The 26,304-nt window shown below is 36.8% G+C and overlaps 1 protein-coding gene across 2 annotated transcripts in view; it reads right to left on the minus strand.

Moving 5' to 3' along the window:
* PLOD2 (procollagen-lysine,2-oxoglutarate 5-dioxygenase 2) overlaps window positions 1-26,304 on the minus strand; it is a 100,620-nt gene that overhangs the window by 19,898 nt on the left and 54,418 nt on the right. For both annotated transcript variants that reach the window (XM_081065768.1, XM_081065767.1), the window contains exons 5-8: window positions 24,654-24,766; window positions 22,570-22,633; window positions 21,229-21,326; window positions 12,291-12,392 (exon numbers count right to left, since the gene is read on the minus strand). In XM_081065768.1, the coding sequence (XP_080921894.1) occupies window positions 12,291-12,392; window positions 21,229-21,326; window positions 22,570-22,633; window positions 24,654-24,766 (377 nt within the window). The remainder of the gene's footprint in view (window positions 1-12,290; window positions 12,393-21,228; window positions 21,327-22,569; window positions 22,634-24,653; window positions 24,767-26,304) is intronic.

A 26,304-nucleotide genomic window follows, 5' to 3' on the forward strand; every position in this document is an offset into this window, starting at 1 on the left:
AAGAAGAAACTCATTACCATATTTATTATATGGATTTAATGAAGGCTATTGCCTACTATGCTATTCAATAATTCTTTCATGGTAGTCCTTAAAGAAACTTCCTTCAATTCTGAATCTATTTTGACAGCTTCATCTAAGAAACCAAAATGTTAATTGTGTTTCTCTTTTTGTTTCCATGGCTTGAAATTTCAGTAGTTAATTTGTAGCTCAAATAAAACAACCATGGAAGATTTGAATCTCTATCTCTAACATTGAATATCTCTTTTAAACTACTTTTACTAATAGCACTTTATTTTGCTCCTATTATATATATAGGAAAGCTATTTTCTTTCACTAATACATTTCATCTTGTATCTATTTTTACATATATTTCTTAGATGTTCTTTGGATATGTTTTAGGGGACACTTTATTTTCATTCACTGTATGACAACCTCCGAAATATGCGTGTTATGTGTCAATCCTTGTGATAAATGACATTTAGATAAAAGAGTGAAAGTTCTTGGCTTGGAGACTTAGAAATGGTTGGGGAAGCCAGACACATAAGTAAACGACCATTTAATAGTGTTATTACCCGAACTATATGAACCACTTCTTTATAATGCCTTTTTAAAACCATATTTTAAAGCCTGAATTTACATATTAAATACTTTTTAAAAACACATATATGTTGGAGAGACGTCATCAAAATGGTGGTGTAAGGTGAGCCTCTGTAAAGTTCTCCTGGAATTTACAACTAATTGAACAACAATAACTCCACAAAGGACTCCTTGCACAGCAGACAGGCAAGACGAAGAGGCCCACTACTGAATTCACCTCCAAGTGGGCAAATCACGAGAGCGGGGAAGAAGAGAAGGGAGAAGTGCAGAGACGGAGCTGCTCGGGAGCAGGACGCAGACCTCGCTCAGTGCTCCGAGCTCGCTGCCTCCCAGAACTACCGCAGCTGTGGGAGAGGGAAGAACTCGGACTGCTAAGGCTCCGCTTACGACCCACAGGGCTGAGGGGGCAGCATATAACATGGCTAAACCCAACGCTCACGGCAGAGACCTCAGAGAAAAGACTGAGGGAAGAATGATGAAAAAGGTGGTTTAAGCCCTCACTGCTGAGCAGAGAACGGAAGCCTTAGGCACTGAGACTAGTCACCCCCTCTCTACCCTCCCAGAGCTCGCCCCGCCCCCACCTGCCCTGTGCTAGAAGCAGAACACTAGCAGAGTCAGATCAAAAGAACAGAGTGTTTGCTGTTCTGAGAACTGTGGACCGCAGACACAGATTCACAGCCCAACTAGTTCCAGCAAAGGGGAGGGAGGTGTGGAAGCAGGACCGGCTGTGGTGGTGGTTGCCGCCATTGCTCTGGGCCACCTCTCACAACTCACTCCGACCCTTGCCCCACCTATCTGGGCGGATCCCTGCAGGAGTAAACAGAACCACTGAAACATATGGGCTCTGAATCTGGTGCAGGAAGAGCTTAGGAACTTCAAAAGCTCTCCCCATACCGACACAGACACTGCGCCCTGTGACCCAGGAGAACTATTAACAAAGGAGAAGCCCATCTCCCAAGGAATCCCTCCACTGTGTGAGAAGCTGGAATAGTGCAGAGAAAACATAGCACTACCGTGTGAGAGAAAAAAAGAAGGCTGCAGTCAAAGAGAAAATAAAACATTCTATTAACAAGTACTGGAAAACAAAAGAAAGATCTCAACAAACAAAAAGAAAAACCTCAACCTATTGCAGAAGCCACTCCTGTAGATGTCCAGGAAGAGAAATAATAAATCAGCAATTGCCATGAATAACCAAGGCAACAAGACAGCTCAGAAAGACAGTGAAAAGTCTCCAGAAAAGGAACTTAAAGATATGGAAATATGTGACCTAAATGACAGAAAATTCAAGATTGCAGTTCTGAAAAATCTCAATGAGATGCAAGAAAACACAAAAAGGCAATTTAATGAACTCAGAAACATAATCAAAGAACATGAGCATTTCACGAGATTGAAATTTTAAAAAAGAACCAAGTGGAATTTCTGAAGATTAAGAACTCAATAGAAGAAATTAAGAATGAAATAACCAGCTTAGGTAGTAGAGTTGACCAGATGGAGGAAAGAATCAGTGACATCAAAGATAGAAACCTAAAAATTACACAGATGGAAGAAGAAAGAGACTTGAGACTTAAAAGAAATGAAAGAAATCTACAATAACTTTCTGACTCCATCAGAAAGAGCAATATAAGAATAATGGGCATACCAGCAGGAGAAGAAAGAGAGAAGGGAACAGAGAATATATTCAAACAAATTGTTGACGAGAACTTCTGAAACTAGTGGACAGAACTGGATCCTCGAATCTAAGAAGCAAATAGAACAGCTAATTACCTCAATCCCAACAGATGTTCTACGAGGCACGTTGTATTGAAGCTGTCTAAAATCAACGACAAAGAAAGTATCCTAAAGGTACCCAGGGAAAAAATGATGGTAACCTACAAAGGAAAGCCCATTAGATTATCATCAGATTTTTCAGCAGAAACCCTACAAGCCAGGAGGGAGTGGAACCAAATATTCAAACTATTGAAAGAGAGAAATTATGAGCCAAGAATAATATCCAGCAAAGGTCTCCTTTAGATATGAAGGAGGAATACAGACCTTTTCAGACCTACAGAAGCTGAGGGAATTTTCTAATACATGACCTGCACTGAGAAATACTAAAGGAGGCTATTCGTCCACCATCAACAGGGACAATTTGTGGCAACTGAAACATAAAAAGGAGGAGAGTTAAGGCCTGAACTGGAATATAGGAATGGAGAAAGTAAGCGTGCTGAAGAAAATGAAATACTCAAAATATCAAACTTTCTTTTACATAAACTTAACGATAACCACTCAAAAAAAACAAATCCAGAACTGAAATATATACTGTAATAAAAGAAGAAATGGAGAATACATCATAGAATAACACCACAGAGAAATAATAGACATACAACAAAAAGGTAAAGAAACAATGTAGCCACAGCGTTACCAGAAAACTAAAAATAGAATGACAGGAAATCCTCACATATCAATAATCACACTAAATGTAAATGGACTGAACTCACCAATAAAAAGGCACAGAGTAGCAGATTGGATCAAAAAACTAAACCCAATCATATGTTGTCTCCAGGAGACACATCTCAGCTACAAGGACAAGCATAGATTCAAGGTGAAAGGGTGGAAATTGACACTCCAAGCAAATGGTACCCAGAGATAATCAAGTATAGCCATAGTGATATCAGACAAAACGGACTTCAGGGTGAAAAAGGTAACAAGAGACAAAGATGGACATTTCACAATGGTAAAGGGGACTATACAACAAGGAGACATAACAGTCATCAATATTTATGCCCCCAATCAGGGAGCACCAAAATATACCAAGCAACTACTAACAGAACTAAAGGGAGAAATTGACCAAAACACAATTATACTAGGGGCCCTAAACACATCATTGACAGCTATGGATAGATCATCCAAAAAGAAAATAAATAACAAAATAGCAGCCCTAAATGACACATTAGATGAAATGGACATAATTGACAATATATAGAGCACTTCATTCTAAAACATCAGACTATATATTCTTTTCGAGTGTACATGGAACATTCTCAAGGATAGACCATATTGGGACATAAAATCAGCCTCAGCAAATTTAAGAAGATGGAAATCATACCAAGCATATTCTCTGATCACAAGGCTTTGAAATTGGATATCAACTGTGAAAAGGAAACAGGAAAAAACACAAATACATGGAGATTAAACAACATACTTTTAAAGAACGACTGGGTCAAAGAAGAAATTAGAGGAGAGATCAAAGATACATAGAAACAAATGACAATGAAAATACATCCTACCATAATTTTTGAGATGCAGCAGAAGCAGTTTGAAGAGGGAAATTTATATCATTACAGGCCTATCTCAAGAAACAGGAAAATCCCAAATAAGTAACCTCATGTTACAACTTAAAAAACTAGAAGAAGAATAACAAGTGAAACCCAAGGTCAGCAGAAGAAAGGAAATAACAAAAATCAACATCACTAATCAACAGTTTATCTTCACACTTAAGGGATCTGGAAAAAGAACAGCAAAATAAGCCCAAAGGGAGCACAAGGAAAGAGATAATAAGGATCAGAGCAGAAATAAATGAAATAGAAACCAGAAAAACAATACAAAAGATCAATGAATCCAAGAGTTGGTTCTTAGAGAAGATAAACAAAATTGACAAACCTTTAGCCAGACTCATTAAAAAAAGGAGAGAGAGGACCCAAATTAATAAAATCAGAAATGAAAGAGGAGAAGTGACAACAGACACCACAGAAATACAAAAAATTTTAAGAAATTACTATGAGCAACTATATGCCAACAAATTTGACAATCTGGAAGAAATGGACAATTTTCTAGAGGCGCACAACCTTCCAAGGCTAACTCAAGAAGAAACAGAAAGCCTGAACAGTCTGATTTCCACCAGGGTAATTGAATCAGTAATCAATAATCTCCCAACAAACAAAAGCCCTGGACCAGATGGCTTTACAGGTGAATTTTTCAAAACGTTCAAAACGAACTATCACCTATTCTCCTCAAGCTCTTCCAAAAAATCCAGAAGGAAGGAAGACTCCCAAACACTTTTTACGAAGCCACTATCACCCTGATCCCAAAGGCAGACAAACACACCACAAAAAAAGAAAACTACAGGCCGATATCTCTAATGAACATAGATGCAAAAATTCTCAACAAAATATTAGCGAACAGAATTCAGCAATACATTAAAAAGATCATACACCATTATCAAGTGGGATTCATCCCTGGTATGCAAGGGTGGTTCAACATCTACAAATCAATTAATGTGATACACCACATTAACAAAATGAAAAATAAAAATCACATGATCATATCCATAGATGCAGAAAAAGCATTTGATAAAATACAGCAACCTTTTATGATAAAAACCCTTAAGAAAGTGGGAATAGAGGGATCATATCTTAACATAATAAAGGCCATATATGACAAACCCACATCTAACATCGTACTCAATGTGGAAAAGCTAAAACCATTCCCCCTAAGATCAGGAACAAGACAAGGTTGCCCACTTTCTCCACTTCTATTCAACATAGTGCTGGAAGTTCTAGCCACAGCAATCAGACAAGAAAAAAAAATAAAAGGCATCCAAATTGGTAAGGAGGAAGTAAAATTGTCACTATATGCAGATGACATGATACTATATAAAGAGAACCCTAAAGGCTCCACCAAGAAACTATTAGAACTGATAGATGAATTTAGTAAAGAAGCAGGATATAAAATTAATATTCGGAAATCAGTTGCATTTGTATATACCAATGATAAAATATCAGAAGGAGAAATTAAAAAAACAATTCCATTTACAATTGCTCCAAAGACTATAAAATATCTGGGAATAAATCTAACCAAAGATATAAAAGATCTGTACTCAGAAAATTATACGACACTGAAGAAAGAAATGAAAGAAGACATAAATAGATGGAAACACATTCCATGTTCATGGATAGGAAGAATGAATATAGTTAAAATGTCCATACTGCCTAAGGCAATATACATATTCAACGCAATTCCTATCAAACTACCAATGACGTTTTTCACAGAAATAGAACATATAATCCTGAAATTTATATGGGACCATAAAAGACCCCGGATAGCCTCAGCAATCTTGAGAAATAAGAACAAAGTGGGAGGCATAACGATACCTAATTTCAAACTATATTACAAGGCTACAGTAATCAAAACAGCATGGTACTGGCATAAAAATAGACACATAGATCAATGGAACAGAATAGAGAGTCCAGAAGTAAGTCCATGTCTATATGCCCATCTAATCTATGACAATGGAAGCAAGAATGTACGATGGAGTAAAGACAGTCTGTTCAATAAGTGCTGTTGGGAAAACTGGACAGACACATGCAAGAAAATGAAGCTGGACCACCTCCTTACACCATATACAAAAATAAATTCAAAATGGCTTAAAGACTTAAATGTAAGCTCTGAAACCATAAAATATCTTGAAGAAAATATAGAAAGAAACTTCATGGACATTACCTGGAGTAAGATTTTCACTGATATATCCCCTCGCGCGAGGGAAGTAAGAGAAAAATAAACATGTGGGATTACATCAAACTAAAAAGTTTTTTCACAGCAAAGGAAACCATCAATAAAACAAAAAGGGATCCTACTGAATGGGAAAAGATATTTGCCAATGATATATCTGATAAGGGATTAATATCACAAATCTATAAAAAACTTACTCAACTCAACTCCAAAAAAACAAACAACCCAATTAAAAAATGGGCAGAGGACTTGAGGAGACATTTTTCTAAAAAGGACATACAGAAGGCAAGAAGACATATGAAGAAAGGCTCAACCTCACTAACCATCAGAGAAATGCAAATAAAAACCACAATGAGATACCACCTCACTCCAGTCAAAATGGCTATCATCAATAAATCAACAAACAACAAATGCTGGCGTGGATGTGGAGAAAAGGGAACGCTAGTGCACTGTTGGTGGGATTGCAGATTAGTGCAGCCACTATGGAAAACAGTATGGAGGTATCTCAGGAATCTGAAAATGGAACTACCCTATGATCCAGTAATTCCACTCCTAGGCATCTACCCGGAGAAATCCAAAACTCCAATTCAAAAATCAGTATGCACTCCTATGTTTATTGCAGCATTTACACAATAGCCAAGATATGGAAAAAAACCGAAATGCCCATCGGTAGATGACTGGATTAAGAAGCTATGGTACATTTATACAATGGAGTATTACGCAGCCATAAAGAAGAAAGAAATCTTATCATTTGCAACAACATGGATGGATCTAGAGAACATTATGTTAAGTGAAATAAGTCAGAAAGAGAAAGACAAGTACCATATGATCTCACTTATATGCGGAATCTAAAGAAAAGAATATGTGAATGAACTAATCAGAGACAGTTTTGAGGGCACAAAGAAAAAACCGAGAGTTGTTAGATGGGCGGGGGCGGGGGGGGGGTTGGGGATAAGGGGAAAGGTGAAGGGATTAGGAAGCAGGTGGTAAGCACAAGATGGCCTCAGGGTTTTCTGAAAATTAATTTGGGGAACTTATTCAATAATGTCGTAAAGATTTTGTTGGATATCCGATGGACATGCGTCCTATTTGGGAGACCACCTCAGAGATAATGTGGATGCTTGATCATGGCATTGTACACCAGAAGCTAAACATTAATGAATGCCAACTATAATTTTATATATATAATGTGATGGCTCGGTGTGAGGTCGGAGGGATAATGGATGGGGGGAGGGGGTTCACAGTGTGAGGGATATAAATGATGAACGTCTAAGTATTACCTTGTCTTGTACACCTGAAACTAATAAAAAAAAAAAACAGCCTTGGAAAAGTTAAGCATAAAAAAAAAAGAAAGAAAAAGAAAGGAAATAACAAAAATCAGAGTAGAACTAAATGAAATAGAGAAAAAAAAGACAATAGAAAAAATTAATGTGACAAAGAGCTGTTTGTTTGAAAAGATTAACCAAATTGACAAACTCTTGGCTAGACTCACTAAGATAAAAAGAAAGAAGACACTAATTAACAAAATCAGAAATGAAAAAGAGGAAGTTATCATGGACACCACAGAAATACAAAGGATCATCCAAGAATACTATGAAGGACTATATGCCACCAAATTCAATAACCTAGAAGAAATGGACAAGTTCTTAGAAACACATAGCCTTCCAAGGCTGAACCATGAAGAACTGGAAAATCTAAACAGACCGATCACCACTAACAAAATTGAATCAGTCATCCAAAACCTTCGCAAAAGCAAAAGTCCAGGACAAGATGGCTTCACTAGTGAATTCTACCAAACCTTCCAAGAGGATCTAATACCAAGTGGGGTTCATCCCAGGGGCACAAGGATGGTTCAACATCCACAAATCCATCAATGTGATACATCACATAAACAAAATAAAGGACAAAAATCATATGATTATATCAATTGATGCAGAAAAAGCATTTGACAAGATACAACATCCATTTATGATTAAAACACTTAATAAAATAGGCGTAGAAGGAAAATACCTTAACATAATAAAGACCATACATGACAAGCCCTCAGCTAATTTCATAATTAATGGTGAAAAACTGAAGCCCTTGGCTCTACGTTCAGGAACACAACAGGGCTGTGCCCTATCACCTCTGCTTTTCAACATAGTGTTGGAAGTCCTTGCCAGAGCAATCAGGCAAGAGAAAGAAATAAAAGGCATCCAAATTGGGAATGAAGAAGTTAAATTATCACGCTTTGTGGATGACATGATGCTATATATAGAAAACCCTAAAGACTCCACCAAAAAGCTATTAGAAACAATCAACGAATACAGTAAAGTTGCTGGTTACAAAATCAACGTATAAAAGTCCATTGCATTCCTATATACTAACAATGAAATCTCAGAAAAATACAAAAAACAATTCCTTTTGCAATTGCAGCAAAAAGAATAAAATACCTAGGAATAAACTTAACCAAGGATGTGAAAGAACTATATGCTGAAAACTATAAGATATTTTTGAAAGAAACTGAAGACACAAAGAAATGGAAAGACATTCCGTGCTCATCGACTGGAAGAATCAACATAGTTAAAATGACCCAAAGCAATATACAGATTTAATGCAATCCCCATCAAAATCCCAATGGTATTTTTTAAAGAAATAGAACAAAAAATCATCAGATTTGTTTGGAAACACAAAAGACCCCAAATAGCCAAAGCAATCTTAAGAAAAAAGAACAATACTGGAGGTATCGCACTCCCTAACTTTAGTTTGTACTATAGGGCTGCAATAATCAAAACAGCATGGTATTGGCAGAAAAACAGACACATAGACCAATGGAATAGAATTGAGAACCCAGAAATAAAACCACATAAATATGGACAGATAATTTTTGACAAAGAAGCTAAAAACATACAATAGAGGAAAGGCAGCCTCTTCAATAAATGGTGTGGGAAGAAATGGATAGCTACGTGCAAAAGAATGAAACTGGACTGCTATCTGTCACCATGTCCCAAAATTAATTCAAAATGTATCAAACACTTAAGCATAAGACCTGACACAATAAACTGCATAGAAGAAAACATAGGTACTACACTTTTGGACCTTGGGTTCAAAGAGCATTGTATGAATTTGACTCCAAAGGCAATGGAAGTAAAACCTAAAATAAATGAATGGGACTATATCAAACTTAAAAGCTTCTGCACAGGAAAAGAAACCATCGACAAAATAAAGAGGCAACCAACTGAATGGGAGAAGATTTTTGCAAACAGTGCCTTCAATAAGGGGCTAATAATCAAAATATACAAGGATCTCATGAAACTCAAGAACAGAAAAACAAACAACCCAATTGAAAAATGGGCAGAGGACCTGAGGAGACATTTCTCCAAGAAGGACATACAAATGGCAAATAGACATATGAAAAAATGCTCAACATCACTAATCATCAGAGAAATGCTAATAAAAATCACAATGAGATATCACTTCACTCCAACCAGAATGGCTATCATCAACAAGACAAATAGTAACAAGTGTTGGAGAGGCTGTGGAGAAAAAGAAACCCTCATACACTGTTGGTGGGAATGCAGACTGGTGCAGCCATTATGGAAGGCAGTGTGGAGGTTCCTCAAAAAATTATGAATAGAATTACCATATGACCCAGCAATCTCTCTCCTGGGTATCCAAAAAATTTGAAAACATTTATACATAAAGACACGTGTGCACCAATGTTCATTGTAGCTTTGCTTATAGTGGCCAAGACATGGAAACAACCAAAATGAATGGACAAAGAAGTTGTGGTATATATACACAATAGAATACAATTCATCGGTAAGAAAAGATGATATAGGAACATTTGTGACAACATGGATGGATCTTGAGAGTATAATGGTAAGCGCAATAAGTCAGACAGAAAAAGCAGAGAACCCTATGATTCACTGATATGTGGTATATAAACCAAAACAACAAAGGAAGAAGACAAACAAATGAGCAACAAAAACTCATAGACACAGACAATAGTTTAGTGGTTACCAGAGGATAAGGGGGGTGGGGGGCGGGAGATGAGGGTAAAGGGGATCAAATATATGGTGATGGAAGGAGAGAACTGACTCTGGGTGGTGAACACACAATGGGATTTATAGATGATGTAATACAGAATTGTACATCTGAAATCTATGTAATTTTACTAACAATTGTCATCCCAATAAATTTTTAAAAAGTAGAAAGAAAGAAAGAAAGAAAGAGAGAGAGAGAGAGAGAGAGAGAGAGAGAAGGAAGGAAGGAAGGAAGGAAGGAAGGAAGGAAGGAAGGAAGGAAGGAAGGAAGGAAGGAAGGAAGGAAGGAAGGAAGGAAGGAAGGAAAGAAAGAAAGAAAGAAAGAAAGAAAGAAAGAAAGAAAGAAAGAAAGAAAGAAAGAAAGAAAGAAAGAAAGAAAGAAAGAAAGAAAAGAAAGGACATGGAAGGCCTGAGATTTTAACTACCCATATAATTTTAATTTTTATATCTATTGCATAATAACTACATATATTAAACACTAACAAATTTATTTTGCATAATAGCATGGTTTTCCTTTCTAGTATATTTTAACAAGTACTAAGACAAAGTAGCTTAAGAATCAAGTGATATACTCCTATATGTAAAAAAAAGATAAGAAATTTTAATATAAATATTTTTCTATCTTTGCACCAGACAGTTTACGTAAATGAAGCCCAACAGATAGAAAGTACTTACTTTCCCACCACAGGATAATACTACTGTCCGTACTTTCTGCAAAAATGATCAGGACGATTTTTTAAACATCGTCATGATGCAGCTTCATTCAGAAATATTCTGACATTCTTTCCACACAGAAAACATTCAGTTCGATATTGGAGAGACAGGCTAAAAAGTCTTATTTTCAAGTAAAATATGGGTCTACTTAAAAAGCTCCTAAATGTGCGTGAGTTACTCTTTAGCCTCCTTTCAGACAGTGATAAGGAGAGAAAATATTTAATTCAGCAGATGGAGATGTTTTACACTGGGAGTATTTTGTATTTGCATGGGTCTAGGGGTTACCAGAATTATACTACTGGGAATTTTATTTTTGTCTATATTAGTTCTACTGATCTTGCATTCTGCAGACACTCGATGAACTTATGGTTAATGAAGGAAGGAATCAGCCTTCAATGACAAAAATCATCCCTAGAATCCAAACACATAATAGTCTTCCAAGTCACAAGAGCAATTTTTTGGAAGAAAATTCTTACTATAGGATATCGTAAAAGAGCTCTGGTTATTGACAGGATTCACAAAAATGTTTTATAAATAAATAATTAATAGTTCTGATTGCTCATTTACCCTCAAAGTGTAAACTATAGCTATAATTCTCTATGACATGTAGTATATATATACACACATACACACACACACACACACACACACACACTCACACACACACACACACACAGAGGATGCCCAAAAATGTATACACATTTTAAGAAAGGAAAAAACTGTACTAAAATTGTAAAACTCAATATGTTCCAATAACAAAAGATGAATATAAGCCATATATGTATACATTTTTGGCATCCCCAGATATACACAAATATATGTATATATGGCACTGTTCCTGGTGTATAATATGTGCATGACGTCCAGGCAAAATTGCACAGTGATCTGAATATAGGGTGTAGTGCCAGAGTGCCTAATTTCAAATCCCACCTCTAACACAAGAAAACTACATGCCTTTAAGCAAGTTACTTAACATTTATATACTTGAGTATCTTATCATAAAACTTAGTCAATAGTACAATCTACTCAGGAGATTTTACGAAGTTTAAATGAGTTACTTATATTAAACACATGGAACAAGTCTTAGTTATATATTATTTTTAGATCAAATTTGAAAATCAAGCATAGATAAAATTAGTCAATAAAAATGCTGAAACATTGTAACCATTTTTTCCTCAATGCTTTTAGCAAGTTAGCAGAACACCCAATCATAGCAAGCTATTAAATATTAAAAACTAAGGCAGTTTTATTGTGGTCGATTATCAGCTGACTTTGCTTTCAAAAATAGTTCAGAAATACATAAATCTAGCAATTTTCTGAATCATCATATTTTAGCTTTATAACTCCACTATCAACCATATTATCAAAACTGTAAAATAATGGGTCTCCTTTCTTTTCACAAATCACTGTATTTCATGACAATGTCCTTTTTATTACTACATTTCACGCACAGTCAATTCCACTTACATTTACTGCAGACAAGTCGATTGTATCCAGTTCACACAGAGTGCAGCCATTCTCCTGCGTCCATGCATTAGGCACATAGTTTCCAAAGTAATTCAGGAGAACCTAGTAAAAGAAGGAAAACTGTATTAACAAAGGTAATCCTCTCTTCTCAATGTACTTTCATTCCATAAACATGTAACTGGGTACCTTTCTTTCCAATTTCTACTAATATTTATCACTTAGAGGTACACACTGAACAACGTTCTCTCCAGACTACATCACAAAGCAGGTCAAACTTTGTTTCGAAATGACAGAGAAAAAAAAATGCATTCTAAGTCATAAAGGTTATTTCATTTCAATATATAAGGAATAATACCAGAAAAGACACAATTAAAAAAATATGTCAAACAATGAAACACAGTTTTAATTGGGCTAATGAGACTTATCAGCAAAACAACACAAATAAGATCAGTCATATGAATAGTAACTTAGTAATAAGATAAGTATGTTTAAAGGCTCAGCACAGACTCCTACTGAGTGGGGGGTAGTTGCAATGTGACCTCTTGCAAACCATCCCCACACAAATCAAGTACTATAAACTTGATTATCAAAAGGCACTAAACTATGCTATCTGCTATAAACTAGGCTTCTGGGCAGTGATTCAGAGGCACTGATTTCAGGAAAAGAAAGCTTGCAGATTGAAACAGATCTAGAACAAGCTCCTACTAACAGCCACCCCACACATCTGAGCCACAATAAACTCAAGTGCAGTATCGCTCTCCCACCTCCATGTCAGGTGTCTCAGAGGATCGCCTTTACACCTCACATCCCCCTCTCGCTAGGCATCCACTGCCATCCATTTTACCTGTACTACCTGCGTCCTTGTGAGGGCTTTGTATGAGAGACAGCACGAGGGAAGATGGACGGAGGAAAGAGATAAATACACAGATAGGTTCTTGGCCCTCAAACAAATCTTGAATAACCCTAGATTTAAACAACTTAGGAAAAACTCTGCCGACTTACTTAAAAAAAAAAAAGTTACTACAGTTTCTACTACAATGTTAATACCTGTAGTGGTATGAATATTTGTAGTTTTTTTTAATTAATTAATTTATTTTTTAGCAAACTATTTCACCTCAAAACAGTGAAGCTGTAGCAAACTAGCTTTACCCGTGACTTTATGCTGCTTTTAAAAGGAAGCACCTAAAAATCCTCATTATGCTTATATAATCATTAACTTTTCATTGGCAAGCTGAGATGAACTGAAAAGACAAAGATGCCTAGCCATTAAATATGTTGGTCAAAATATAAAGAAGCACCAAGTGACTTTCTCTAGCTTCCTAAGACCCTAAACAAGATCTAAAAGGTGTAGAATAATTTAGGTAATTAGTCCAGTACCATATCACCAAATTCCTCCAAACATTTGACATTCCATCCAAATATTTCTATTGTACTGAAACTGAAAACTGCTATTGAAACAAGTACAGTATTAGTTGCAATGGGAAAAATCTTTGTGTCATATAGATATTGCAGACATGGTTACAATCTGTATAGCATACAGAAGACATGTACAACAACTAACTCATTCACATTTCTTTTGAACTACATGATAATTCAGGAAGCAAATTACGTGGCAGAAAATATATAGTTATGGCATTAATTAACAACATTTCAAGAGTCCATGTGGCCACTTTAATGTGCCTCTATAATAAAAACAAAAAATTTTACTGTTGTCAAATTACAAATACAAATATTAATTTAATCATTCATGTTCTCTACAAAATTATGGTTTTAAAGGAAGAAAACAAAGTGATTCATGTGAAAATGGATCCTTTAGCATTTTTTCCAAGAGATTTTTTTTTTTTTTAAGACTAGTGGAAAATATAGTGTTTTGTCTAAAATATCCTGGGAAATATATACATTATATATATTTTTTTTTTAAGGAATTTTTTTTAAGGAAGAAAAATCCCTCAAATTGTTGGCCATATATAAAATTCTCATTTATATATAAACACTCGTCTCATAAAAAATTAAATATTTATTTCATGAATGATTGATCAGTCTATTGGAATCCCAATGTGAATATGAAAATGATTAATATGTTTAAAAAGTTAGAGCATAAAAGGCATTATAACTTTTCTACTTTCTACTTTTTACCTCAATTTATTTTCATAGATAATTATTTTTAAAACCATCACTGGAAACCTCCCTCTTTTGGATTTCCCACCACATAGGCAGAGGTTATCCACCACTCTGAGCCCCCATTTACACCTGTTTTCTTCATTAAAAACTGCAGACATTTATGCTGGCAGCCTTGGAAAGTACAGAAAACTGCTTTATGTATTTAGGCTGCTCTGGGCGGTCTCCAGCTACTAGGTGGAAGTACTTTCCTGATCCTTCTTTCACAATATCAAAATGTTTCCAAGTATGATGTCATTTCATCAGAAGAGAAACTTTTCCAACCACATTCTTTTTTTCCAAGTCATCTAATTATTCAAGGTCAAAGTGACCCAAGCATTGTGATTTTAATGCAAAAAAATTAAGATCCCTATTTTTATTACAAATCAAATTAGTTTCAGAAATAATTGTTTTCATACGCAAATTAGGCGTTTTGTTCTTGATCTGCTAAACTTCTGTTCGTATAAAAATACCACCACTTTCATAAAGATTACCTTAATAAGCATATTATCTGATATTTAAAAGAAAGGTTGGGTATTAAAATAAGCATTTTAGGAGCATGTGAGATCTGGCATACTTCGTCATTTTGGCTCAAATAAACTCACAAAAATTCTATTAAAAAAAAAGCATCTTATGATGTGCTACTAAGAATAAATGAGCTTCAAGAATAAAAAGTAGGGCCGGCCTGGTGGCTCAGGCGGTTGGAGCTCTGTTCTCCTAACTCCAAAGGCTGCCGCTTCAACTCCCACATGGGCCAGTGGGCTCTCAACCACAAGGTTGCTCGTTCAACTCCTCGAGTCCCCGAGGGATGGTGGGCTGTGCCCCCTGCAACTAGGAATGAAAGGACAACAACTTGAAGCTGAAAGGCACCCTTCACAACTAAGACTGAAAGAACAACAACTTGACTTGGGGAAAAAAAAAGACCTGGAAGTACACACTGTTCCCCAATAAAGTCCTGTTCCCCTAAAAAAAAGAAAAAGAAAGAAAGAAAAAGATGAAAAGTAAAGCTTCAAACCAGAAATTGTAGTTTCTATCTAAAAAGTGATTTACATTAGATTTTATCTAGACAAATATGAAAATAATTATGTAGAATACAGAAACATATTTCAAATAAAATGTTAATTAAAAAAAACAAAATTATTTATAAGCCATTATGAAAACAAACGAAAAACATGCATGTGAATAGATGTATATATATACTGAAAGAACACAAAACTGAATGAAAATACGGGAGGGTAGTGGGATTGTAGGTGATTTTTAAAAATTATTTTAAAAAATTGTTCTTAATAATAGTACGAAATTTAGAGAAAGTAATTAAGAAATAAACGCCTTTTTTTATATACCTCGGTCTATAAACACACTAGAAAAATTTATCATTTACAGATTATATGTATATAGTAATTCTCTTACCCGTGGTTTAACTCTCAGGTTTCAGTTACACATGGTCAACCTCAATCCGAAAATATTACATGGAAAATTCCAGAAATAAACAATTCATACATTTTAAATTGTGCTGTACACCTGAAGCCGATGTAGAATAATACTGAATGTCAACTATAATTAAATATATAGGCACAGGATGTAAAGTACAGCATATGGAATAGAGTCAATGGAACTGTAACAGCTATGTATGATGGCTATGTATGATGGCAGAGGGGTAGTAGATTGGGGGAGGGAGTTATCACTTTGTGAGGAATATAAATGTCTAACTATTACATTGTTTTATACACCTGAAACTAATAAAAAGAAAAAAAAAGAAAAAAGAAAAATAAATTGCACATCGTTCTGAGTAGCATAACGAAATCTTGAGTTGTCCCACTCAGGACATAACCATTCCTTTGTCCAGGTATCCACACTGTATATGTTCCTGACCCATTTGGTACTTAGTAGTTAGTCATTTAGTGGCCTTCTCAATTATCCCATCAACTGCCACAGTATCACAATGCTCCTGTTCAAGTAAAGTTATTGTATTTAATCCCCAAGTGCAGGAGTCGTGATGCCGGCAATTCACATATGCCAAAGAGAAGCTGTAAAGTGCTTCTTTTTTGTGTTTGTTGTTTGAAATTTATTTATTTATTTATATCAAATATAACTTTACAATTTAAAAAAAACTTTATTTTTTGTTGCCAAATAAAATCATAGGAAGATAGACCAGATAAGACCATGTCAAAGAAAATACAGAATCATCATACTGCTTAAAATGCCACAAACAGTGGTAGCCCAAACTGAGAATGTTTCCTAGAAGATTTAAAAAATCTTAGTACACACAGGTCTTTCTATATGATTAAGGACTAGTACTTCTTTTTTTTTTTTTAACTTTTATTTATTTAAGTGTGTTTTTTCTAGGACCCATCAGCTCTAAGTTAAGTAGTTGTATCAATCTAGTTGTGGAGGACATAGCTCACAGTGGCCCATGTGGGGATCGAAAAGGCAACCTTGTTAAGAGGACCGCGCTCTAACCAGCTGAGCAAAACGGCCTCCCCAGTCTCCTTTTCTTGTGAGATGTCCTTTAGTCACTTTGTAAAACTCCAATCAGATTATCCTGGAAATTCGGAAGGAACTGGTGGTCACATTAAAATCATTGAACATCAGGCCCTAACCCACAAATAGCTAAATTGTTGGGACCAAGCTCCCTCTTTAACGACATTTAAATTTGATTAAAATATTACATTACCAAAAAGGAACAGCATACTATTTAGTTATAGGAGATGTCTGCTTTTACAAGCCCTTGACTGCCCAGTGGACACCAAGGTGTCAGAGTACTGAAAGAGAAACTGCGAACACATACACACACACACACACACACACACACACACACACACACACTGTAAAGAGCATCATAGACAAAATCTGTCCATTTATCAAACTTGCCTAGGGATAGCTATGGTAACCCACAGCAATTTTATGACTTTTTTGTCCTGTCAGAAAAAATAAATTTGTCTTACCACTCCCAAAATAATGCTAGATCATTACATTGTTTACACTCGAACATTCAAATTCCATGTATTGAAAGGCTAATATGGCCTACACATTTGGACCCTGGGGAAACAAAAAGTGAACAAGATAGGTATGATTTCTGTAATTCCTAGGCTAAAGACCCAGTAAATAAGAAAGACCAAAAACTAGGTAAATCGCATCCCTTTCCAGTGTGTGGTATGTACTATGATGGACAAAGTTCCAGATATTATAAAGTATTTCAGTATGGCGGGAGCTGAGGAAAAGAATGAGTATTAGAAAGGTGTGTGTATATATTTGTAATGTCAGTAGCTGGGGAGCAGATGGGATGGTAGACGGGTGACCACTAAAGCAGGAACAAAATGTAAAAAGAGCCTTATAAGACAAGTTGAGAATTTGGAACTTCGTACCTATAATATATCCACGGAGGGCATTACACAGGTGAGTAACGTGACTGAGTTTCTGCTTCAGCAGAATACTCTAGTTCCAGGCTACTAGTGGGTGATTGCTTCTGGTGGGAGGCTGCAGGTGGCCTGACCTAAGGAAGTTGCTATTGGCACTGAGCAAGTTAGATAAACCACCCTACACAGCAGTTAGGATAGCTCTTGGACTGGGAGTGGGAAGCAACGAGAGCCAAGATAAGACCCAGGTTCTGGTTAACCAACCAGATGGAAGAAGAGGCAGAGCTGAAGGTCTTGAGCTCTGGTCTTATCCGACACACAGTAAATCGACCAACTGGGTATTCAGACCTGGAGCTCAGGAAAGTAGAGGAGTTTGAGCAAGGATTTCAAAATCACCAGCATTAAGAGAGGATTTGCTGATGTTCCCAGGAATGAAGCAAATTACCCAAGAATGTGTGTAGAAGAAATACCTTCTCTTCTGGATGCTTAGCTAAAAAAGTACAGGAAGAGGATCACCCCTTTGACCCCCAACCCACCACCCCCACAAAGTGTTAATATTTTTAATGCATATTTTTAAAAAACAAAAGAGACTGAAGAGGAAAAACCAGAAAACTAGTAGATAAACCAGTAGAGCATCATGGAAACAAAGGGAAAGAGTATTTCAAGTAGGACCAAATAGGATCAACTTTATCAAAAGTTATCTTTGGGTGAAGTAAAAATGAGGGTTGACGAGTGTTTACTATTCAACAGGATGTCACAACAGACCGTGAGGAGCATTTCCTCCTGGTGCAATAGGATGGGAATACCAGTGGCAGTGGGTTGTCTCTAAAGAGTATGGCTGTGAAGGGAGAGAAAACAGACAGGCAGCTGGCAGGCAGTATGGTTTAAGGACCACGTTTTAGTTTGTGTTGGCTCAGTTTTGTTTTCTTTAGAGATGGAAAAGACTTGAGGGTCTTCAAAATGCTGATGAGAAGGAGAGAACAGAACTGGGAAAACTGATACAAGATAGAGACAGGAGAGCACACGGGAAGACTGCTTTGTTAGGAGGGCTGTAACGGGATGAGAAGCAAGGTGGAAAGATAACTACGAGAGAAGAGAGATGTACTTCTTCCATTTTGATTCTGGAGAAGCTGCCAGTGTGGGCTTTCCCTTGAACTTCTCCCCATGCATATGCTTTTATTTGGAATTCAGATTACTCACTTCTCTGACATAACAGACCACAGCTCCCCATCTTCTCTTCCCACAATGCAAATCTATCTGTTAATCTTTTTTCTGGATACTTATGAGTAAACCAGCCAACTCAACATCTCAGAACATTGTTTTCAGCATATGAGTACACACGTACACACACACACACACACACACACACACACAGTCTGACAATTAAGTTCACGAACTTGTTGCAACGATGTTGCTAACCTTTTTTGATATCAGAGGGATTATTCATTATGAATTTGTACCAGCTGGACAAAGAGTTAACCAACTTTACTATTTGGAAGTGCTGAAAACGATGCATGAAAAAGTTATACCACCTGGATTTTTTGCCAAAAATTCATGGCTCTTGCATCACAACCAGCTCACACGGCACTGTCTGGGAGGGAGTTTTTAGCCAGTGAACAAATAACTATATTGGAACACTCTCCCAACTCACCTGATCTGGCCCTCAGTGACTTCTTTCTTTACCCAAAGAAAAAAAAATATTGAAAGGAAGATATTTTGATGACATTCAGGATATGAAGGGTAATACGATGACAGCTCTGATGGCCATTCCAGAAAAAGAGTTCCAAATTGATTTGAAGGGTAGACTAGGGGCTGGTATCAGTGCATAGCTTCCCAAGGGGAGTACTTTGAAGGTGACAGTGGTGATATTCAGCAATGAGGGATGAGTTCACAAATTTAATTGTCCAACCTCGTGTGTGTGTGTGTGTGTGTGTGTGTGTGTGTGTGTGTGAGAGAGAGAGAGAGAGAGAGAGAGAGAGAGAGAGAGAGAGAGAGATGCAGGGTCTCAGCTCATGCTCCCCACATAAGAATGCAGGATATGGCGAGGCCAAAAAGGAACACCAACGGAGTCATGGATGGGGCGTTCATACTACTATAGTCTCGCTGGCGGCTGGGTTGGAGATACAGGTAGCAGGCTCCACACGATGCACAATCCGCTGTCTGCTTCTCTGCCAACCAACCCACCAATGTAGCCACGGCAGTTATATTAGTGGCCAATGGGTAACCAGTAACACCTGATGGCCAACCAGTCACAACTGATGGCCATCCACTACCCAAGCCAGCACCTGTCCACTTGAGGTTGAGAGCCTGGAAACTGCTCTCTGGGACTCTGTCCCCAGGGTATATATACATATATATGTATGTATGTATGTATGTATGTATGTATGTATGTATACACACACACATACACACACACACACACACACACGTACCGTATTTCTTATATTGATTTTTGCTCCAAAAGACGCATTACAGCAGATGGTCCAGCTAGGTCTTATTTTGGGGGAAGCACGGTATACATATATATGTGTGTGTATATATACATATGTATGTATATATACACACACATATATATACACATATATACATACATGAGTATATTTCATGTTCCATTTTAATTGGACACCAGCAATACAAACTTTACAAACTTATCTATAAATCTGAAATGAATTAATAGTTTCAGCAAGCTCAAATATATGTATTTGAAATGCATCCAAAATTTCATTAGTCAAATTACGTTTGTCAATTATAACCCAGGCAGAAAACAAGTGCAAGAGGAAGCTTTCTGGCCATATAGTTACACCTCGATCTGAGCTGAGTTGTTAATTTAGAAAATGATGACTCAGGTGAAACAAATGATCCCTTAATGACCTCAAAAATTCCTATTCAGCAATGAGGGATGAGTTCATATTCAGCATTTGGATACCAGGGGTGTCCAACCTTTTTTCAACGTTTTTCACCAAGGGCCGTATGTGGTAAAATACACAAACAGCCGGGCCATTCACTCGAGGTGATGTACTATTGCCTCACCTAGTTTATTTAAGTAAACTAAATATATTTTTGGAATTTGCTGCGGGCCAATTAGCAATGGATCGCGGGCCGCAGTTGGCCCACGGGCTGCATTTTGGACACCCCTTCCCTATACAAAGAAAATGCGGCTTAGTCTCAAGTCAGCTGTTATTATTAAACACTAAAATGAAACGTGTTACAAAGAGAATAAATGGTCATCTCTCTGCTGAAGAAAAATCATCAGTTTGATTAATCCTAATGAAACCAAACATACTGTGTAAGAGATGAAGCCAGTCAATTGTTGGCACCAAGATAAAGTTGCTTAAAGACATTTTTTAAAAAGAAGATATTCTACATGTTACATAATAGACTATCTCCAAGAAATAAGAAAACAGGCAAAGGTCACTGTGACTCACCTTGGTGGGCCCATTTCCATTAATTGCCACTGGTAATGTTTCATAAAACACATTCTTGGCTCTGGCTTTGCCATTTTCAAATTTCAAAACAACTTCATCTGAGTTAAAAGAAAAAACAGATTTTAGTAATTTAAAATGTGAGTGTGCATTCATATATACATATATGTGCATACATCGATTGATCTGTCTTGTTAGGAATTTCTCATGCGTGCTACTCTATGTGCTACAACACTTTCAGACACTTTGTGTACTCCCAGCCAGCAGAAACTGAAACGAAGGACAGCACTACACAGATACAGATTCTGAGGGCCTCCTTTCCTCCCACTTGGCACCAGCCAATGAAGGTGCTAAGCCGCCGAGGTGTGTCTGGCGGAAGGAAGCCATCTGCAATCCTACCTCTGCCTCTTGATAGTGAAGTGATCCTAGACACTCTCAATGTATTCATTTGTAAAATGGGATCCCTGCCTCCTTTTAAGGATTATTATGAGGATAAATACAATATGTGTATGGCAAATAGAACACTGCCAGGCATAATAAGCAAGATTTCTACAACTGGACACCACTGATACTATTTCTTGTTCTTGAAAATCAGGCCTAACGCAAAGTCCAGGAACACCCAAGTCAGCTGGAAGCAGAAACTGTTTTGTTTGTTGTTTGTTTGTTTTCAGATTCTTTCCCTCACATTTCCTGAGCACTCCAAACTAAACTCTATCAATTCTGAGAATCCTGTTACTATATGCTATTGTGTAGTAACTGTATTGAAATGCAGTGTATTTTTAATTTTGCAAGTGTAATGCTTAATGAATTCATGTATTTTGATTCTTAGTGTATTGATTAATTTTAATGTATTAATGTATTTTATCAAGATACATGTCTATTTAGGAAAATGCACACAGGCACACACACGTTCACGCAAGCACATGCCACAAACACACATTCCGCAATGTACATACGTAGTTACCAGCCACCTTTCTGCTCGGTTAAAACACTCTGATATTCTACGCTTCTGAGTGATTCACAATACAAAGAACTTATAATGAAAAATGTATAATCATAAGGTGCAGTTAATTAAAAAATATATCTACAGTCCCCAGATGGTGAGATACTAAATTCCAAGTTACCACAGGCTAGAGACTTATTTTTTTTTGCACTGGTCTTAGGAAATGATTTTAACTGAATATATTTAACTATATCAAGCTAAGCTCAAATCCAATATTTTTCAAAAGTTCCAATATCTACACCATAAACCTTAGCCCCAAAATTGATATAACAAAGGACAGACAGTTGAAAAGACAGGTGTCCATTTGTATATATGAGCAATCCAGTATTTAGGAATCATACCTACAGCTCCATTTAAGGCCTGGAAAATTTTGCATTTGTGATCCAACGTGATGTTAATAGCTTCCTAAAACAAGAAAAGAGATAGTATTGAACATAAGAACAAAAACAGTAAACAATACATATTAGTATACTTTGTTCTCTTGGGGAATTTAAAGATCCTGTCTGTAAATTATTCCATTAATATTCTTCAGAAAGACAGAAAGATTAATTTTACAGTTGATTAAATTGGAGGATGGGTATGGGTATGGGAAAGTATCCATACTGTTCATTTGGAAACATCCAAATCTTTCCACTCGCCAACTTCTGACTAAGTCTGACCAGTGAATCGTTAGCAGAGGTAAAAGGAATCACTGGCAATGTGTGCTCCTTCTCTCTGGCACAGGAACCGGCAAGAAGTGAGATGGCTGCTCCATCAGCCAGGATCCCCAATGCACTGCAACAAGCAGAAAGCCCTGCTGACCTATAATGGACATGCCACCAGAGAAGTCAACCTCTGCTCGGTTAAACTGTTGACGCTGGGGGTTATCGATCCAGCATAACTTCAGGACTGCTATAATAGGTTGGTGATTAGTTGACCTGATCATAAAGACTAATCTGCTTGACAAACTTTAGGATTCTCAATGCACCAGTTTCTCAGCTCCATTGCTCTGTCACAATAATATCTCTAAACTGGTCTTTGCATACCATTATGGATTGAATGTTTGTGTCCCCTCAAACTGCAAATGTTGAATCCCTAACTCCCAGTGTGATGGTATTTGTAATTGGGGCTACTGGAAGGCTATGGAGGTTAAATTCAGGTTATGGGATAGTTGCCTTCATAAGAAGAGATACCAGAGAGCGATCTCTCTCTCTCTCTCTCTCTCTCTCTCTCTCTCTCTCTCTCTCTCTCTCTCTCTTTCTCTCTCTCTCTCTCTCTCTCTCTCTCTCTCTCCCCTCCCCCACCTCTCTCTCTCCCTCCCCCCACCCCCATCCCCACCATGTGATGACACAACAAAAAGACAGCCATCTCCAAGCCAGGAAGAGTGCTCTCATCAGAAACTGACAATACTGGCAACCTGATCTCAGACTTCTAGACTCCAGAACTGTAAGAAAATAAATTTCTGTTGTTTAAGCCACCCAGTCTCTGGTATTTTGTTGTGGCAATCCAAGCAGATTAAGACACATGCTAACCAGGTAAAACGTTATGCTTAGAGAGAAACTTGAACAGGATTTATACAACTTAAAATATCACAAACCTAGCAGTGAGATTTCACAGGGAGCATCCTAGAGCAAAGACTTAAAAGCCCTAGAACAAAGACTAAAGAAGACTCAAAGCCCTTCCACAGCTGAATCACAGTAAGAAAAGATAAGCATCAGACGTTTCTCCTCCAGGCGAGACACCAAGTCCTCAGGCAGGCTCGCCATGCCAGGCTCACAAGAGAGAAAGTAAAAAACAAAGATGAAGAAAAATAAACATTTGAAGAATAAAGTTTCTTAAGTATTAAGTGTCTAATGAAAATATTTACATGACTGAAGTATTTATCTAAGAAACAAAAACAGTTATAGTTGCAAGCTCACTGTAAAATGTACTTTAAAAAGAACTTGTTTCCTAATGACAGCACCCACAAATACACAATGCAGTAAATTTTAGAACTGTATCGGTTCTATATAGTAAATTTATGAAACATTAACTTATATTAGATAAATATATTAAAAATGTTCTCAAATTAGAGAACTTTGGTTTTATTTTTCTCCAAAGTTCCATTTAACTCAATCTCAGGAAGGTTTTCTCTAGAGACTATGGAAGACTGCTATTGTCCCCAACAGTACCCCCTTAATTACAGAACTCAGATTTCTGAGTTCCATAAATATGCTTGAAATAAAGGACAAAATTTCCTTTGCATATTTTGTGTAACCACGTAAATATATTCTGAACAAAGAAAAGTACGAGAAAGTATTTTGTGAGAAAGAGAGCTGACACAACTGAGCTGGCCCCTTATTTACTATTCTGCCTGTGAACTGTCCAGAACATGTAGGCAATGGCTGGAGCTCCAGTAGCCATCTTGGACAAGGAGGTTACATTGAAAATGGGAGCCATTACATACCCTCTTCAGTGGATCGATGTAAATTTTAGTATAAAAGAGCTGATCATCATCATTATCCTGCAGATGCCACTGTTGAACTATACGATGGACATACGGCGCATAACCAATAAATCCTGCAGAACATCAGAGAAAGAATTTAGTATTCAAAGATCAAAACTCACTTCTACCGTGTTTTCCTGAAAATAAGACCCGGTTTTATATTAAGTTTTGCTCCAAAAGATGCATTAGGGCTTATGTTCAGGGGATGTCATCCTGAAAAATCATGCTAGGGCTTATTTTCCGGTTAGGCCTTATTTTGGGGGAAACATGGTATATTAGTTCCCTTGACCTATTACACAGTTTTAAAGCCATTAGGTGTAATCCTTGGGCTGGAACTTCACAGCTCATCACGAGAGAATAAGAGTTATTGACAGTCCTTTGTTTTATATGTAAATTACAATAGAATGAGTTTTACTACCGGTTGCAAATCACAGATTCTTTGTGAATAAACACAGTCCCAAAATTAATCAATACAAGAGGGGGAACTAATGTTTTCCAAGGCTCCTAAGGGAAAAAGAGTTTAGGAAAAAAACAGAATAAGACAGACTTTCTTTCTAGCCTTCTAAAATGCTCTTCTTGGATCCTTTATAGAGGATTCTCTGTTTCTGAAATAAGAAAATCTCTACTACGGTGGTTTTAATGTCAGTGCCAGAGATGCTAACGCAATCAAAGGAATGTTGGAATTGTCACTGACGGCAAATATCCCAAAGAAATTCTGTGCCTAGGATATTTGGGGATGTTTTTCTTTACTTGAACTAGTCATTACTGTACTTGCTAAACCATTCTCCGGCGGGGTTTTGTGTGTCATAGTCTGGAGAAAGGAAGTCGAAAATTGGATCGTTCCCCTTGGCCTTGGAGCATAATAAGCATTCAACTCGCCAATAACAGTTGTCTGTAAAGACAGACAACAGGATCACTTTTCCCTCGTTTGAGTCTTCCTCTGAGTTTCAGAAATGCTGCCAAGCTGCAATGTTTCATTGACATGCAATACTTTTTAAAAGGGACCGATTTTACTCCTGAGAATTGAAAGGAAAGCTAATTTTTTACCCTCAAAATTAAAATTGTCTCTTAAGAATAAAAGAATGAAAAGAAATAGGTCCAGAAATATTTTTTACCTAGTGGAAACAAAACAAAATAAAAACACGGCTAAACCAATCACTGGTTACTCATTTTTGTTATTTTTACTAAATAAAAATTAAAAAATCCGAAAACACTGAAAAATAATACAATTTTTAATCCCAAAACTAATCATCTGTGATGAAAAATATATGCAAGCAGACCATGACATTTTCAATGGTTTATATTACTGGTTTTCAAAAATTATGTTTCCCTATCTTTTTTATAAGTCCCAAACTTCCTTAAAAACTTACAAGGAATTACAGTTGACCCTTGAACAACACGGGTTTGAACTACTTGGATCTACTTAGATGTGGATTTTTTTCAATAAATATGCAGACAGCCTGCATATTCCTGGATTTCCTATCCTTGGATTCAGCCAGCTACAGATCAAAAACAGTATTTTCCATCCAAGGCTGGGAATCCATGAATGCGTAGGACCAACTGTATACATTCTTTTATGCCATTTTATATAAGGGACTTGAGCATCTGCAGA

The sequence above is a fragment of the Rhinolophus hipposideros genome (assembly GCF_964194185.1).
Source record: "Rhinolophus hipposideros genome assembly, chromosome: 2".
NCBI classification, from domain to species: domain Eukaryota; kingdom Metazoa; phylum Chordata; class Mammalia; order Chiroptera; family Rhinolophidae; genus Rhinolophus; species Rhinolophus hipposideros.